The sequence below is a fragment of the Neodiprion virginianus genome, chromosome 5, assembly GCF_021901495.1.
Source record: "Neodiprion virginianus isolate iyNeoVirg1 chromosome 5, iyNeoVirg1.1, whole genome shotgun sequence".
Lineage (NCBI taxonomy): Eukaryota > Metazoa > Arthropoda > Insecta > Hymenoptera > Diprionidae > Neodiprion > Neodiprion virginianus.
This window is the reverse complement of record NC_060881.1, coordinates 22,829,207-22,845,672: the sequence shown is the minus strand read 5'-3', so window position 1 is coordinate 22,845,672 and position 16,466 is coordinate 22,829,207. Positions and strand designations below refer to the sequence as shown.

Below are 16,466 nucleotides of genomic sequence, written 5' to 3'. Positions count from 1 at the left end.
GTTTCAACCCCTCCATCTTACCCTTCCACAAACCCCGACCCCGGTCGCCTTTCTCTTGCTGCGCGATCACTGCGTTGAAACGGGTATAAAGGATGAATGTAAGGAGAGGAGCAACTGGTGACATACCAATGGAATATACCCCGGGAAGTAAGTGGCCGATGTTATAATATATACATTGTAGACGAACGTGCTGTTGCTCCTGGTATCTGGATGTTTACAGATATTAAGGAAGATCTGTTAGTCAATGTTGTTATACCTTCGGTTATATACATGGGAAGTAATTGGATAGAGGCTCGGGACATTGTTTACCTGTAATCCTTTATACCGCTAGACTGATGAAATATTACGCAACAGTAGCCTTGGTATAACAGCCCCGCGTTCCTTTTGCATGAAATTATCTAAATAAACATTTTCCACTATTAACTGAACCTCGAACGACAAAGGATAAAAGAAATACAGTCAACAAGCCACAATGTATATTCATCGGTCGAAGGACCAATTAAGGATTTCTTCGTTAAGCCGATAAAGGGCGGACGAGGTTTGTTTAAAATATCACCCTGCAGTAAAGTAATTAGTTAGCAGCTTCCCTGAACCGAATGGACCAACTTTAATTTTAATCTTTACCTCGCAAAAGGCGCAAGTTACACTGAGCACTATAAATATGCATCCGTTATATCTCTCAGAGAAAACTTGTAGCTTTTTCAATCAGTTCGCAGACGCGTTCAGTGGAAAGTTTTTCAAAGTTGACGGTTAAATTGCGAATACCAAAATCAATCGGTGATTGGTTTAAGATTATGAAATAATTCAATTTAACAAAGTATCTATACTTACACATACGATATCTCGACATTGATGTGTTAAAGCTAATGAAATAACTATACTTGATTCGTGATATTATCACAGTAATGAAGTGAAATTCATACTAAATCTATTCGGTGGACAAAATGGAGTAAAGATTACCGTGTAATATGAGTCGTTAATTGGTTACTGGAATGAAAGGATATGTTGCATATTGAATCTAAAAAATATTTTATCAGAGTGGAAAAATACTTCCCTTGAGGCACCAGAATCCCTACTCACAAGAGCAGTAACGTAAGTAGTTAATACGTAGAATGGGCTCCGACTACCTGTATTAAAGTCCGATTTGCACAGCTGAAGCATCACTGGTCAAATACTATTGAATGAGCATACCATTAACTGTGGCACATTTCTTTGGCGTTTTTTGGATGTTGTATTCAATTCTTGTAGCATAAATTACACCGAAATGATAATTTTTTAATTACAATGACAGAAGAATCTGTCTGCAATCTTTATACAGTGCTTTTACCATGCAAATCTTATTTTGCAATTGCAACAGAACCCTTCCCATTGCGGTGCCAAACCCTTTTGTTCGAAGGACTTAAATACCTTTGTCTTATGTGCAATATATCTTTCGATTACGTCGAGCCAATATTGGACGAGTGGTGGTATATAAACCCTATCATTTAATCGTATTGAGACTATTTCGGTGAACAAAACTAGAAAAATTTGTGTAAGTGAGTATTACAGACACGATCCAGTCTCGTCCCCGTGGTTGGCTCTTAATGAGAATCACGCACCAGAACGAATCGAAACGTTATCGTAATAGCTAGTAATAAATGATAGGTACCGCGAACGAACGGACGTAATGTCGTTATGCCTTGCAGAAATCGATAACAGCTGTCATCGGTCTGAATACTCGATACGGCAGAACAAGTCCTGCATCCTCGCAGTTGTTCCGAATCGAGTATCGACGAGTGTTGAGGCAGCAAATCACCCAGCGTCATACCTATATCATTTAATGGTCAAGCGTAAAGAATTGCGGATGAAAGACCGACGTCAGAGGTTGGGTTGCCATGGATACTTTTACGATCTTCTATCCGCCGCAGCTTTTCATCTGTATGTATGTACCCTTCTTATCCTGCCATCTGTCGTCAATTTTTTAATCAATCAAGGAAACTGAATTTTCCGGCGAAGCGATTCTCTCTCGTTCAGGCATCTGCATTGCAAAACGTTAATCGGCGCGGCTTGTGTGGGTGTGTGTATACGTAGGTACGTACATACATCCATGTAGAGTAATATTCATTTATGCTTTGACCTTCCGACTAACTGGTTTTCGATCTGAAACAAAATGCGACTCCGATTCTATACGAATTATGTGACAATGACTTGCGATACAGCTGACGTGAATGAATCGCTAGGCATTGTCGCAAAATATTTATAGAATCAGAATCAAACTCGCATTTTGTTTCAGACCGAAAATAGTTTGCCGGATGGTTAAGGCATTAATGAATAACATAGGGGATGTACCGATTTCTTTAATACTTCCCGCTTTACACTTGGGATGGATGATGCTGATGCTGAGCTCGCCCTAGCGAATTCGGTCTCACCGTGTTATTACAACATTTTTTTCGTAGATCCTAAAATCAGTGGTATTAGAGTAAAGTTCCAAGTAATCACACAAATTCCACTCAATTCTTCGGTGTAGTTGTGAAATTTTTGTACTGCGGTTTTACCAAAATTAAACTCGAAAAATCCACTCTGGTATCATCAAAATACCACTATAAGTTTTTTGTTTTTTTTAAAATAAAATATATGCGCATTATTTAATTTCAGTAGATTTCAAGTGTGATTTCAGTTATAAGTATGAATTTAGAATTCAGTGTAATTTCAGCTGAGTAAGAAATCTTTTCCATTTCAGTGATATTCTAGCGGTGGAATGGAAAATTTTTATTTCAGTAATATTTTGGTAGGATTTTGGTTCGCTTTTAATGCAATTACAGTGAAAATGCAGGGTAAAAAATTTGTAACCACACCGTGAAATCAAAGTATAATCGAAGTGATATCTATGAATGTAAATTGAGTTCAATTTCAGTGGGATGGAATCCACCAGGGATCTACCTAACGAGGACGAAGCAGCTTACACAGTCGAGATCAAACGTGTGCGACGAGTTGTCAATCATAACCTGCGTATGCGCGTCGACAGGTGAGTATTAATTCATGGCCTCTCCCCAGCCGAGCGATGGTAGTCGGAGTTGAAATCGTATGACGTAACACAGAAATACGCGCGTGAGCCGGCGTGGCGTCGCCGCAGATCAAGTGACAGCCACCAGCCGAGGAGAGGCAAATTTCGAGGTCCTGGTCGTGGGTGGTTCTTATCGGTTGAATTCGCCGCGAAGCCACTATTACCAAGACTGAGCGCCCTGTCACGTGCAGATTCAGATCTAATTAAGATAACTGACAAAACTCTGGGAGATTCGGGGCTGACAAGGAGAGAGAAGCTGTGGAATCTCCGATTGTCAGTCGTTTGAATACCCCTTATCTTTACTGCGGTTGATTTGAACGTGTCCATCTTTATTATTTCATTTCATGTCCCATTTACCCGTCCTCTAGGGTTTTAACTCGTTTGCTACCGACGAAACTTCGTGTAACCTCCTCAGAGGTTGATCTTAAGTTTTAGCACATCGCCAGTAATTTGACTCAACAACAGTTGAATTATCTGCAGCGAACGTGCTGACCATGTTTCGACGATGTGCTGGACTTGTAACTAATTTCAGGTTCCCCGAGTTAACGAGTAACAATGCCTGGAGATATTTTAATTGTACCGGTCAGGCACCTGAGGATACAAGTTCTCGGGCCTTTGCTACCTTCTATAAATGGGATGTTTTCTCCAATTTCGTACCAGGAATTTTCAAATACCGTCCGGCATCTCTTTGTCCCATGTCAACCTGATATGTATGTACCTAGTCCATATATATACATAATCGGTAAACACAATCGACCGTGCTCCGTCACAATGAATATACAATCGATCGGAAACACTGTAGCTTGAAATATCACTTCCTCTGCAGCTGCTCCGTGTTTAACCATGAACAAATTTAAACAGAAGGCAATTGAGCCCCTCTAACAGCAGTACCAGCTTAATTTCTGTGAAAAAATTTCCAATTCCATTACCAATATCGTTTAGAAAGCGATCGGTGGATATAAAATGGCATATATCAATTTCGCTGACATCTTTTGGAATTTCAATCTTTATTCAGGGACAACTTGTTTCAACACATTACCAAGTTGCACGTAAAGTCTGTGTCCCTTGAAAGGATCGCAGCATTTGTCCATTATATTTGGCTCATCGTCGGGTGAAAGTTGTACATGTGTTGGCACTGGCGGTATCCGTGTAATTGATAAGGGGCTCTTTCGATAGACAGTCACGATACAATTTACAGTAGAATGGAATTTTGCCATTTGGAACAAAGAATCTCAACGTCAACGCCATCGTATCGTTGGATGATCGTACGTGTGTAACGGGTCAGAAAAATGTTGCATGTACCGATGTACGCTTCGGCTGAAATAGACGTGCATACGATCCTTTTACATCAATGTTAAATTACTGTCCGACCCCAAAGCCACTTGTGAAGAATGTTATTGATAGTTTTGTGCGACCGAACCTTTTATCTTGACTGTTTGCTTACACTGTTAGAAATGCGGTGTTAAATGTAATACCGAAAATATTCTATAGAAGTCTACACCGTTTTGGTGTTAATTTTAAGACCACTTGGTGTCAAGAATCGAACGATTTACACCGCTGATGTTTAATTTTACACTAATCGGTGTAGACTCTTATTGACGCCGTGAATTTTTTGACAGTGTATTATCACTACCTGCACTTACTTAAATTACCTACAGAATTACGAAATGACGTCTCCGACTAATACTACTGAAGTGCAAATTTCATTTAACACGAGAAACGCGATATCAGCAGTAATTGGACAACATTTACGATGCACCAGGGTCCCATTCATCGTACATTCCCGACTCTACGGTCTGGCAAGTCAGTCGTTTTAATAAGCTACCGGAGCTTCGGTAATATACGTATCGTATAATCGGACTCGTTTCAGGAGGTCCAGTGGATACTGTGATTTGGTGTCTGGATAATACTTATCTACATGAGGCGTACATGCATGATCCATACTACATACAGGAAATATTTTTTGAAGTGGGCCATTCTTGCTCAGGAAGAGTGGGTGGCAATCCTCATACAGCGGTTGATCCGCTACACGAAGTCACTTCGTTTGGCTCGGTGGGTCAATTAGAAAAGTTCAGCCGAGACGACCGCACCCTCACGTAGCACTTTTCACGCCCCTTCGTCGCCCCCTGATGACGTACATATGGAAAATTGATTACAAAGGCAAAGCCATAAGAAGACTCGGACGAGACTCCAAGAAAAGGGCATAAATCTTCTGCATAAATTATTTCATGACTGCGTACAACTATAATTTCGTCTTTTATCCCTATCCGATTAAGTTAGATGACGAAGAATGATACCTGTTTCGCGAATTTCCCGTTTCATTGAGTATGGGTGAGTATAATCGAATCCATTGCGTACGTACATCTTCATTCAGAATTATAGATTAAGTGAAAACGGAATATCACACTACGCCCCGCGAGCGGAAAACCGCTAACTGATGGCTGCTACCGAAGAAGAAATTAATGGCTTGTCATTAGAGTTGCCCGCTCGCGGGCTGGTAGTGTAATTTGATTTCCATACAATCTCCCGATAGCGGATAGGTATACATAATTTGAGTTCTGTTTCATCCGTTTGGACCGAATAGCTTTATTAGTATCCATTCAATATATTTTATTTTCAAATGTACCTACTTCAATAAGCAGCATACGCAAACATGCACCGTTGCTCGAACCAGTACTGTAGTAATGTATAATAGTATTAGGCAACAAGCGAATAATCGACTTTTATTCCTGTGTTGCATACAGGACTTTATTTCCGACTCAACTCTGGCTACATTGTTGACTTAAAAGTGTGTATGTACATACTTCCTGATCGCACGGACGATACGGTGGTAGATAATTTCAAGTGTATGGTACAAATATAAAAAGCTTCACTCGAATTCCATTGAAAAGAATTTCCCACAAAAGTCCAGTGAAAATACCGAACCTCTGGGTATATTCGCTCGAGTTTGTGCGCGGATTCTTCTCAATCGATTCAAGTTGAGGTTTAAAGCCCAAACAGGCCCACTAACATATTTATCACAAGGTTATGTAAGATATGTTACTACCCACCTATCCATCACCTAACTGCGATGCTACTGTTAGATTTTGGAAATATAACATGCTTACATGTATGTTAAATTACTGTTTGTCACCCTGAACTGAGCGGGAAGTTATACGTAACGCGACGGTAACTAGGAACTAAACAGCTATGTAACATGGTATATTGGGTTTGATAACTGATAAATGTTACTTTAAGGTTACATAACTGTGTCTGCTGAGTAGTAGATGATAGACAATGTTTTGCAGTAAATTGCAAGCTTACAAAGTTCGTCAAATATTTATTCATGCTGCAGTTTTATCCTTTGTTATGCCATCAATTTATTCAGTTTCGACGACGACTGCGGCACTTCGCCACGGTAAGTGTTCTCTGATAGGAGATAAAATAAACGCTCACTGCGGCAGCGAGGGTTCCAGAAAGAGTGATAGCTTGGAGGACAGTCCCTATAATACATCGGAGGTGAAGTGTTGCGTCTTTCTACTGGCCACTGCGCATACGAGGGACAGTCTAAGCAAAAATGTAATGTCACTGATTTGCAAAACAAAACGCGTGCAAAAGGGGCACTAATCTCCGGTGTACAAACTTTTTAAAAGACTGTATCGGTTCAAGAGAGATAGAACTTCACTTCCAAGCTATTTCTTTCTCCTGAAGGCGAGCCATATACATAGACTTATAGAGATAGACTGCGCGATCCGTGCACCGAGCTGAAGCCCTAATTAAAATGAGAAAGCAATAGTGGGATCCGACCTCTCTGCTGCACGGTCGAAGGAGTGAGGAGCAGCCGCCAGCCGGGAAGAGCATAACATGTATAAGCTAGGTGTTTCTCCCGCCAAGTCACCGATTAGAGTGAGAGGTACGATGCCGCTGTTACTTTCTCTTTCTAATTAGGGTCTCAGCTCGGTGCTCAGACCACGCAGTCTTTCTCGATAAATCTATGGCCGTATACCGAGCCACGTAATGAGCGTTCCAGTACTGTTATATTATATCTATATTATAATATTATAATATAGAGTTCAGTGATTACATGTCTATGATTATTATATTTCAATGGTATGGGCACGCGTGTAAGTAGAAACTAAAGTCCCGCATACAAAGAGAAGGAGCTCCGCTGGCAACTCTCTATTTTTGTCTAGCTTGCTTTTGAATGGCGCCCCTCCTTCCTTGCGCGTTTCGGGTTTTCGACGCCTTGCTCAGTCTACCTCAATATTATCTCTATGCCAAAAATCCGAGCGTGGACTCTCTTGTGTGTCCTGTATGAATCACCATCGCTCTTCTGTCACGCGGTGAACGCGACTGTGCTTGAGGCTAAATTGATAGTCAATTGCAATAAAAATAAAAAATGAACAATTTACTGGAAATTCTTGTCACACAAGTGTGGTTTCGGATACCATTTACCGTTGGTCTCCGTCTAAAATTTTCATGAGTCGATCGTGGAAAACAAGTAATTACTGTTTCATCGTTCAATTTGTTATTGAAATCGGGAAACTCGTATGCGACGAGAATTCAAATTTCACTTTTCCAATGTGCGGTACGTGACAGCAGATAACAGTTTGTTTACTTAATTGTCAATAACTTTCGGATGCGTCTTATGAACGTTGATTAGTTGACAAACATGTTAAAAATGTTTCGCGACGAGGTGAGTTTCAAAGGTGTGGCAGAAAATTGTTACCAATATCAAACGAAACTACATCTTTTAGGTTAGGGTCCATCTCTACATAAAGTAAAGTTTTGCCCTTTTAATTTAGACGCAGATTCAAATTACCTGCATACTTGTAATCGGAGATAGATTTATATGTTTGAATAAAGTCAATCACAACGGTTGCCAGGCAAACTCGTATTAAGGCAACTGGGGCAAATCATTTCTGAATATTGTTCATTCAGTGTGACTTGCCAGGATCCTTGTAATTGCAAGAAAAGTACAGTAATTTAATGGTGAGCAGAATCAATGTGAAATTTTCAAGTTACGCACCTGATCATTGGCTGACCGGTAAAATCTTTATATATCGCAGATGCGATCGAGTATAGATATCAAGACAATATATTAGTCAAACTTGACCAGACAACTCAAAATTTGAGTACATCCCGTTAACACGAAAACAGATGTATCTTCGATACTCAGACCAACATATGGATACCTGAAATGAAAAATTTACCAATATGACCACTAGTCAGAATTATTCAGTATGACTCATTTAGTTTCATAAATATTGTTTCGCATTTTCAGCCACCCTTGATCCAAGCTATATTCAATGGCAACCTGGAAGAGGTTAAGGCTTTGCTGGTGCAACAAGTTGGTGTAAATTCGAGAGATTCTGAACAACGATCTCCTCTACACGCAGCTGCTTACATGTAAGTTACGCATCTACTTTGACACAACCGTGTGTGTCCAATCGATCAGAGCGATGCATTTAAATATGTCACTCTACCATATCTTTCATCTATTCTGGTTTGAACTCGATAGTCTATAAGCCTAGAAGTCTACCGCTAACGCTGAATGTCCTCGAGAGTTACGAATGACTTATTATCTGCCCTTATCATTGTGTCAGCATTATCACCAGTATGACGTCTTGCATCTTCTGGTCTTTTTATCGCTACTCTTTTCATCTCTTTCAGATCTTCTCTTTGAGATAATATTTATTCCCACTAACCCATACTCCCATCGTACTATTTTTACATATTCCTTCAGTACTGCATCGTTTGGTTCAAACAAACAATATATTAGGGTCGACGTGTAAAGCTTATAATCATAAAGATATCCTGTGGCAGTGGGACATAACGAATAAACTCTGACTCTGCGCAGGGGAGATCCAGCCGTCGTACAGTCGTTAATAACTTGGGGAGCATTTGTCAGCCAAAAAGACAACAGATGGCTAACACCGTTGCACCGAGCCTGCCGTTCAGGTAATTGGGGCGCCGTTAATGTACTGCTGATGTATGAGGCAGATGTGAATATTCGTGACCGCAATTGGCAAACACCGCTGCACGTCGCTGCTGCTAATAATGCGATACAATGCGCAGAGAGTCTCATCCCTCTGCAAAACATAAACGTCACAGACAGGTTAGTGGTTTGTTTTTTGACTATTTATTCTTTTAGTAATCATAAATTACTTGACTGGTGTGACATTTTCATTTACTTACATTTATTTATTTGACCAAACATTTCTCAGTGTAGATATAGATTTTGCAAAGTAAAACCTTGTAGAGGTGTAATATATAACTGAAATCACCTATACATAGATCTGAGAAATAATAATACTACTGACCTAAATACTAAATATAACAACTAAATACCTACTGGTTTGATTTAGAGGGTATTCATCTGATCATATAGCAATATGCTATTTAATATCCATGTGTCAACAGTTACAACCTTGAGTTATTTTTTAATTACTATATATTAAATCTAATCGAATCTGTTAATTTTTTCTTAGAATTTCTTTTATCAGTTTGAAACGTTTTTAGATCATTTGGTAGACCATCGAATATTCTAATTGCTTTGATGTAACTATTTTTATTGCCAACAGCTAACAGTGCTAACAAAATTAGTTGTTCAACATTATTTTTACTTCTTAACTTATTCATTCTTATATTATCACATTTAAAATTTAGACAATGTAAGTACAGTCTGTTGAAACTGTTGTTTAGGGGTGGAAGAACGAGCTTACATCATGCCGCCTACAATGGACACTTTGAAATGACGAAGCTTTTAGTATCTCAACCCGGGTGCATTCTCAACGCTTGCGACAAGAAAGATCGGAGAGCCTTGCATTACGCCGCCCACATGGGTCACGATGCTATTGTCAAATTACTAGTGGAAAACACGGCATCGGTCGATGTTAAGGTACAGATCAAGTTTTTGTTCCCCAAAAATTAATACAAGCAACCCTGATTTCACAAACGTCACAAATACTCAATAACATCTCAATATCGAATTCATAATTTATATACACTCCCATTATCGCATTACAATAAACATCAACCTCTTTTGCCAAGGATCGTGAATTATATACTCCGCTGCATGCCGCCGTTGCTTCAGGAAAAGTGAACTGCGTCCGTATAATCATTGCCGCCGGAGCAGATATTGAGGCAAAGAATGTGTATGGAAATACGCCATTGCACATAGCCTGCTTTAATGGGCATGCGAACACTGTGACGGAATTGATCAACCACAACGCAAATATTGGTAAGCTGGTACAAAGCTTGTCCCAATTAGAAAACAACTTTCAATTGGATCAGAAATTGCATAATCAAAGAACGTGTGACCTCCAAAAATCAATATAAAGCGATATTACGTCTATCCTTTTCCTAGAGGCATTGAATTACCGTGGTCAAACACCACTACACGTTGCTGCCGCCAGTGTGCATGGTGTCGAATGTTTGGAGGTTTTACTATTTTCTGGTGCCCAAATCAACGTTCAATCTCAGGATGGTCGTACTCCGTTGCATGTGACCGCCATTCACGGTCGTTTTACACGCTCCAAGAGTCTACTGGACAGAGGAGCGTCGGTTGACACCCGTGATAAGAATGGAAACACAGCTTTGCATATCGCGGCGTGGTATTTATCAGTTATATCTGTAGGAAATATTTGAGGTCCAATGAATACTTTGTTAGTTCCAGCACAATTTTGTCCTTTGATTGAGCAAAAATTCTCTCCACTAGGTACGGGCACGAATGTCTCTCGACTACCTTACTTGAGCGCGGCGCCTCACCAGCGGCACGAAACTCCGATCAGAGAACACCTCTTCATCTTAGCTGTCTCGCAGGGCATATAGAGGTACAATACAGAATAAATGTACTTTCGCAACAATCGCAGAAATGTACTATGCCCATTTTTTCAGGTCTGCAGAAAGCTATTACAAGCGGACAGTCGGCGTATGGATTCTAGGGATATCAAAGGTCGAACACCGTTACACTTGGCTGCTTTCAAAGTATGGCCGCAAATTAATCAATTCAGATTATATGTCCAAAGTCTCTGTCCTGCAAGTTTTCATTCTCATTCCAACACCTGTATGTACACCATATAACAAGAATTATCCCTGCCACGCAAGCTTCAAAAATTTTCCCCATCATTGACACATTTTATTTGTCTTTGAACTAAAGAGACAGATAGGTAAATTAATATCTTATCTAATCCAGGGATCGGTCGAGTGCTTGGACTTATTACTTTCGAGCGGGGCCAATTTTCGATTGCCAGACAATCAAAACAGATCTGCACTCCATTACGCCGCAGGCCAGGGTCATTATCTCTGTGTTTTCACTCTAGTGGGATTTGTCAGTGACGTCAACGCTCAGGACACAGAGGGTGCAACACCCTTGCATCTCGCAGCTGCAGCCGCTGATCCCTCGGACTCTGAAGCGCGGTATGTAAAGCTAATCTTTCGTACTACTCATTAGTGGCAAAACTATCAGTAATTGAAATTAAACTGTACCATCCAGCAACACACATGCAAACTGCCTTGTGGGTAAAACTACTATGAAAAAACACATCGTATTCTAATTTTGTAATAACTACCAATGAACTTGGTATCCGACATTAAATGATTTTGTTTTCCACAATCGGCGTAACGATCGCCGAACGCAATTTTCTCGACTTAGGTGTGTGCAATACCTGTTGAAGCATAAAGCTGACCATCTAGTTCGAGATAAACGTGGATTCACAGCGATTCATTACGCCGTCGCTGGAGGAAATCAACCCGCTCTCGCAGCGTTACTCCGAGCATCCACACCTCATAATCTATTGGTTTCCACGGCCCCATTTACGACAACCACGGCGGACGGGGATCATCCGCAATGTCCAGCTCTTACACCGTTACATCTCGCGGTACAGATTGATTTAATAAAATATATATCCAGAAATACCTTTTCGAAAATCAAGATTTTCGTTTACGATTAAACGAGGACAAATTCAATTGAACAGGCGCATTATGGTCACGGAGAAATTCTGAGACTTCTGCTACCGCTTTTCCCAAATACCAACATTAAAGAAGAAACTGGCAAGACGCCTCTAGACTTGGCGTCATACCAAGGGCACAAGCAGTGTGTACAACTCTTACTCAGATGCGGCGCTGTCGTATCGGTGCAGGTAAAACTTGCAGCTCAGCATGTATTCTCATTTTAACCGCAGAAGCGTAGACATTTGTTGTGATCAACAGTGAAGTTGATGAAACATATTCTATTATTACATAAACCAGATTTCCCATTCTATTAAGAGTTTACAAATGACATATGCAATTTTTTTTTTTGATGATTATTATTTTTACACCTTTGATGATACACACGTCATCCATAGATGACAAAATTAGACAACACTAACGGGTGACAAGTATAAAGCTGATAATCGACAGTTTTGATAACTTATTTCAAGGATTCCATCACGAGAAGAACTCCTGTACACTGTGCCGCTGCAGCAGGTCATTCCGAATGCTTGATTTTATTATTGGAAAATACCGAAGACCCCTCAGTTGTGGATCGTTGCGATGCCAAGCAACGAACCGCATTGGCATTGGCGGTAGCAAATGCACACCTCGATTGTGCCATATTGCTCTTAAAATATAAAGCCGACTGCAATTTGCCTGACATAAATAAGCATACTCCATTGTTTCGCGCAGCAATTCAAGGACTACATCACAGGCTTGGAGACCTTCTTTTAGAAAATGGTGCCATTGTCGCAGTCCAGGATGGTAATGGAAAAACACCTTTACACCTGGCAGCTGCATGCGGCAGGTATGGAACAAGCGATAGCTTTAAGCAAAACTCTACATAATGCATAAAATGGAATGTATATAGTCCAAGTCTTTGCAGACGGTCAGTTCTAGCAGCGTTAATAGCGGCTGACCCTAAAGCAGCGACGCTAAAGGATGATCAAGGTTGTAACGTGCTACACTGGGCATGCTACAACGGGCATTCCGATTGTGTCGCATACCTTTTGGAACAGAATGTGATCGACTCGCTGGAAGGTAAGCTAGTCTCGCCAGTCAATTGAAGATTTCACTCGCTAATAGTAGTGCCTGTCAAACGTTACAATAATAAAAATGTAACGTAACGATAGTAAATTGTAATTTGAAAATCTTGTTCACTCGCAGGTAATCCATTTTCTCCGGTACACTGTGCCGTCTATCAAGGCTCAACCAATTGTCTGATATCATTGATACGCAAGTTTGGAGGAAGAGCAGTAGCAACACCTAGGGATACTCTTGGTGGTCGTTTGCCTTTGCATGTCGCCGCCAGCGCTGGCTCTGCAGAATGTGCTCGTCTCATTCTAACTGCAGTCGGATCAGAAGAAGCCGGCCTTGAAACACCAGATTGTGAAGGACGAACGCCTTTGCTAAGCGCCGCGGCAACAGGGCAATGCAACGCTATCGGTTAGCCATATTTTTTTGAGCTCAATGAAAAACCTGATCAGTATTCGTAAATCATATAATATCACCATAATTCAGTCACAAGTAGCGGTGTAATTTGGTTATGTTGGTGTCACGCACTATCTTGTCAGCTCACAACTGACGATAGATGACAACAGGTTTAGTACGAATAATCGAAGAGGTTTCCTGATTTCAGAGTTATTATTGGAATGGCAGGCGAACGTACGTGCTGTCGATGCTAACAAAAATACTGCACTTCACTTGGCTTGCCAACGACGTCAATCACCGGCAGCTCTGGTCCTACTTGATCACATAAACAGTATATGCGTCGAAGATGAAAACTTGCAGGAGCAACAACTGCATAGAGCGGCAATAATAAATATGGCGAATAAGCAGTTGAGAACGCCGTTACACCTTGCAGCAAGAAATGGTTTGGTGTCGGTGACGCGCCGACTTCTGCAACAAGGGGCCAGTGTTGTTGCAGTTGATGCAGACGGGCTTACACCTGCACTTGCTTGTGCTCCAAATCCTACCGTCTCTCGTTGCTTAGCTACAATACTTGCAGCGAACGGTAAGTGAATTTATCGCACGTCTGCATTTTCATTCTCTTCCTTTTCTTCTCAATATAAAATAACTTCATTCCCGTCGCCAGGCGAACGCTGTTTACCTCAGTTACAATAATTTTGATATCATTTATCATCAGGTCAAAACTGGAATGCCGATCAACCGACATCGATTCAGCAAACCTCGGAAGCCTACTTGAAAAGTCGATCCGGTGATTCTCAACATAGCTCAGATTCCGAGTTTTATTGATGACAAATGATGTTGAAGCTACAATCCTCAAGTTCCCAAAGACTTGAAAAGTCTCGTTTCTACCAACTTATGCGTATCAGTTGTACGTACACGAACATCCTAAGGAACGCTGGCAGGAACTTCTAGCCGGGAGCCGAGACGCCAAGGACTACCAGTGAGCAATCTTGTTGGTAAAGTTAGATTTATTTCTCGATTACCCAGTCCTGCATAGAAAGCACTCATGCCTGAAATGCGTGAAATCGAGGATACGCGACTACTGCCAAGTTTTATGCCACAGATATTTAGCCTGAAAATCGCCGGTCTCCGTAAACAGATGGTATAAGCGAGCACAAGTCGATTTCTCAAATTTTCTGTATGAAATTCCCGCTGTACCATATGATTGTTGGGTATTTCATTTGAAGATGCACCAAATATCCATGTTGAACCTGATCAACTTCAGCTGCACCTGCAAACTTCCATTAGAGCATATGTTTGTCTTGATAGCTCTGACTGAACTGTGCATTTGGTGCATTCTTAACACAACTGCAAGCATTATTATTTACTATCTTAGATTCGATGAATCTGGCCACCACAATAAGCAGAGGCACAGACATTTAAAAATTTTAACGTTTCTCGTCCTCGGACTTGAACTCTACTATGTCTTCCGGTCTGAAGATGTGAAAAAATTCTGTACATATTCTTCCTATATTCAAGCTTAGTTCGATACTGTACGGTTTATTGCATCACCTCAAAGAAACCTGAATTGTATCATCTTTCATTATAGATGAATATCATACACATAATGTTCGACTTCGAAGACTACTCAGCGCTGCTTAGTACAACTTAGCTTTCACATAAAAATACCAGCTTCTCTATGTCGAAGAGTTGCCTTTTAAATTGTACTTTATCCATGTAGTACGAAATATCTATTTGTGTACGTGTCGACGAAGCCGCTAAATTTGTACAATTCCTCAGCTGAGGTGACATTCCAATATTTGGTCTCTGCAACCAAACCGTGTAAGGAATTTATGGAAGCCATCGCAGCCAAGACAAGATAGATTTGAAAGCTTCATTCGACAGTATTACAAATTTGTGGCATATTTGAAAATGGATTGTAAATATGAAGATGAATAAATGCTTAGGATGAAATGATTAATGTTACAATTAGCAAGCTGTACGTTATGTCATGAAGCCAATTTTTTACTGTAATCGTTGGTGCCTCAGATAATGTGTAATTAAAGTTTCGAAGCCTCGTAACAATTGGACACAGTTGTCTTTACATCACGCATTTTTTTCTTGTTTCATCAATTTACCCTGGACTCCATTTCCCAAATTCTCAATTTTAGGTTTATAAGAACACTGAAGGCTTAGGACTATGAGAGCCTTGTGCCCCCACCCCGCTGGTGCTTTACACTCGTATTTACACCTCACAAATTGTCAGTGGAGACCACATATTATAGTTAACCACATTAAAAACTAGTAGCAAATCCAAGTCGATATGACATCTGGTCTAAGAGATATCGAGCGATCAATTAGGACACATTTTATACTTTTTCATCCTGTCGGAGTGAAATTTCGAAAAATGCTGAAATACCTTCTGAAGTATTTGAATGCGCAACGATTGGAAGCAAAACCGAAGTTGGTACCTCATCGATCCCAAGAATAATCTATGAATCTGTGAAAAAACTTTTTTTTATCCACCCACATTAAAAATCTTTGTTTAAAAAAATTGGTTTTATGAAATAAGAAGCCTCGATGAAGAATAGCACTGAGAAAAAATGCGAAGTGATGTCTTTACTCGACCATAAGCATTAACAGTGATGTGTTTACGGACACATTTTCACGGGCAGGTTCGCTGTCGCAGCGTAACGCTGCCTGCATTAATCGACGGTCAACTACAAATATAACTCCTTGTCTTAAATCCATCAAATGGAAAACAAGTTCGATCGAAGCCAAGTGTAGCATTACACGCGTTACAGATAATATGAAATACAGGTATTAGTTGAACCCCAACTAAATTATTCCTCTGAAGATTATGGCGCATTGCGTGCTTATGTATTTGATAAAGCATCGAGTGTTTGACTTACTTCTTGAGGCTTTTGTACCTTATTGCGTGCGCAGCAAATTAGAAAGAGACAAAATTATCTGCTAGTCGCTGTTTTTCTCAGCACGCTCCACTCTACGGGAAGCATACGCGGTACGTGTTCCAAAAGGTGAAGTATGTTTCAGTGGC

The 16,466-nt window shown here is 40.4% G+C and overlaps 2 protein-coding genes across 6 annotated transcripts; both read left to right on the top strand.

Moving 5' to 3' along the window:
- Positions 1–62: 62 nt before the first annotated feature.
- Positions 63–15,512, top strand: LOC124305540 (uncharacterized). The gene is made up of 4 exons (XM_046765102.1): positions 63–147; positions 1,686–1,917; positions 2,894–2,964; positions 14,894–15,512. Exons 1-4 carry the CDS (start codon positions 93–95, stop codon positions 14,950–14,952), a joined length of 417 nt encoding a protein of 138 aa, XP_046621058.1. The 5' UTR covers positions 63–92; the 3' UTR covers positions 14,953–15,512.
- LOC124305535 (serine/threonine-protein phosphatase 6 regulatory ankyrin repeat subunit A-like) lies at positions 7,256–15,512 on the top strand. 5 transcript variants are annotated; one of them, XM_046765089.1, is made up of 17 exons: positions 7,256–7,718; positions 7,828–8,014; positions 8,307–8,431; positions 8,883–9,140; positions 9,728–9,923; positions 10,076–10,265; positions 10,392–10,638; positions 10,743–10,857; positions 10,922–11,011; positions 11,220–11,443; positions 11,679–11,904; positions 12,001–12,165; positions 12,448–12,806; positions 12,885–13,039; positions 13,166–13,444; positions 13,638–14,012; positions 14,145–15,512. In XM_046765089.1, exons 2-17 carry the CDS (start codon positions 8,012–8,014, stop codon positions 14,252–14,254), a joined length of 3,117 nt encoding a protein of 1,038 aa, XP_046621045.1. In that variant the 5' UTR covers positions 7,256–7,718; positions 7,828–8,011; the 3' UTR covers positions 14,255–15,512. The 5 variants fall into 5 exon arrangements, with proteins under 5 accessions (XP_046621045.1, XP_046621044.1, XP_046621048.1 ...); XM_046765088.1 differs by lacking the exon at positions 7,828–8,014; XM_046765092.1 differs by lacking the exon at positions 7,828–8,014 and having other exon boundaries at positions 7,258–7,610.
- Positions 15,513–16,466: the final 954 nt, after the last annotated feature.

Coding starts and splice junctions, on each gene's coding strand:
- LOC124305540 (XM_046765102.1), top strand. CDS start 93: ATGAATGTAAGGAGAGGAGCAACTGGTGACATACCAATGGAATATACC. Junction 1,918..2,893: donor TCCGCCGCAGCTTTTCATCT/GTATGTATGTAC, acceptor GTTCAATTTCAG/TGGGATGGAATCCACCAGGG. Junction 2,965..14,893: donor AGTCGAGATCAAACGTGTGC/GACGAGTTGTCA, acceptor AACTCTACTATG/TCTTCCGGTCTGAAGATGTG.
- LOC124305535 (XM_046765088.1), top strand. CDS start 7,695: ATGTTAAAAATGTTTCGCGACGAG. Junction 10,858..10,921: donor GTCTCGCAGGGCATATAGAG/GTACAATACAGA, acceptor CCATTTTTTCAG/GTCTGCAGAAAGCTATTACA. Junction 12,807..12,884: donor CTGGCAGCTGCATGCGGCAG/GTATGGAACAAG, acceptor AAGTCTTTGCAG/ACGGTCAGTTCTAGCAGCGT.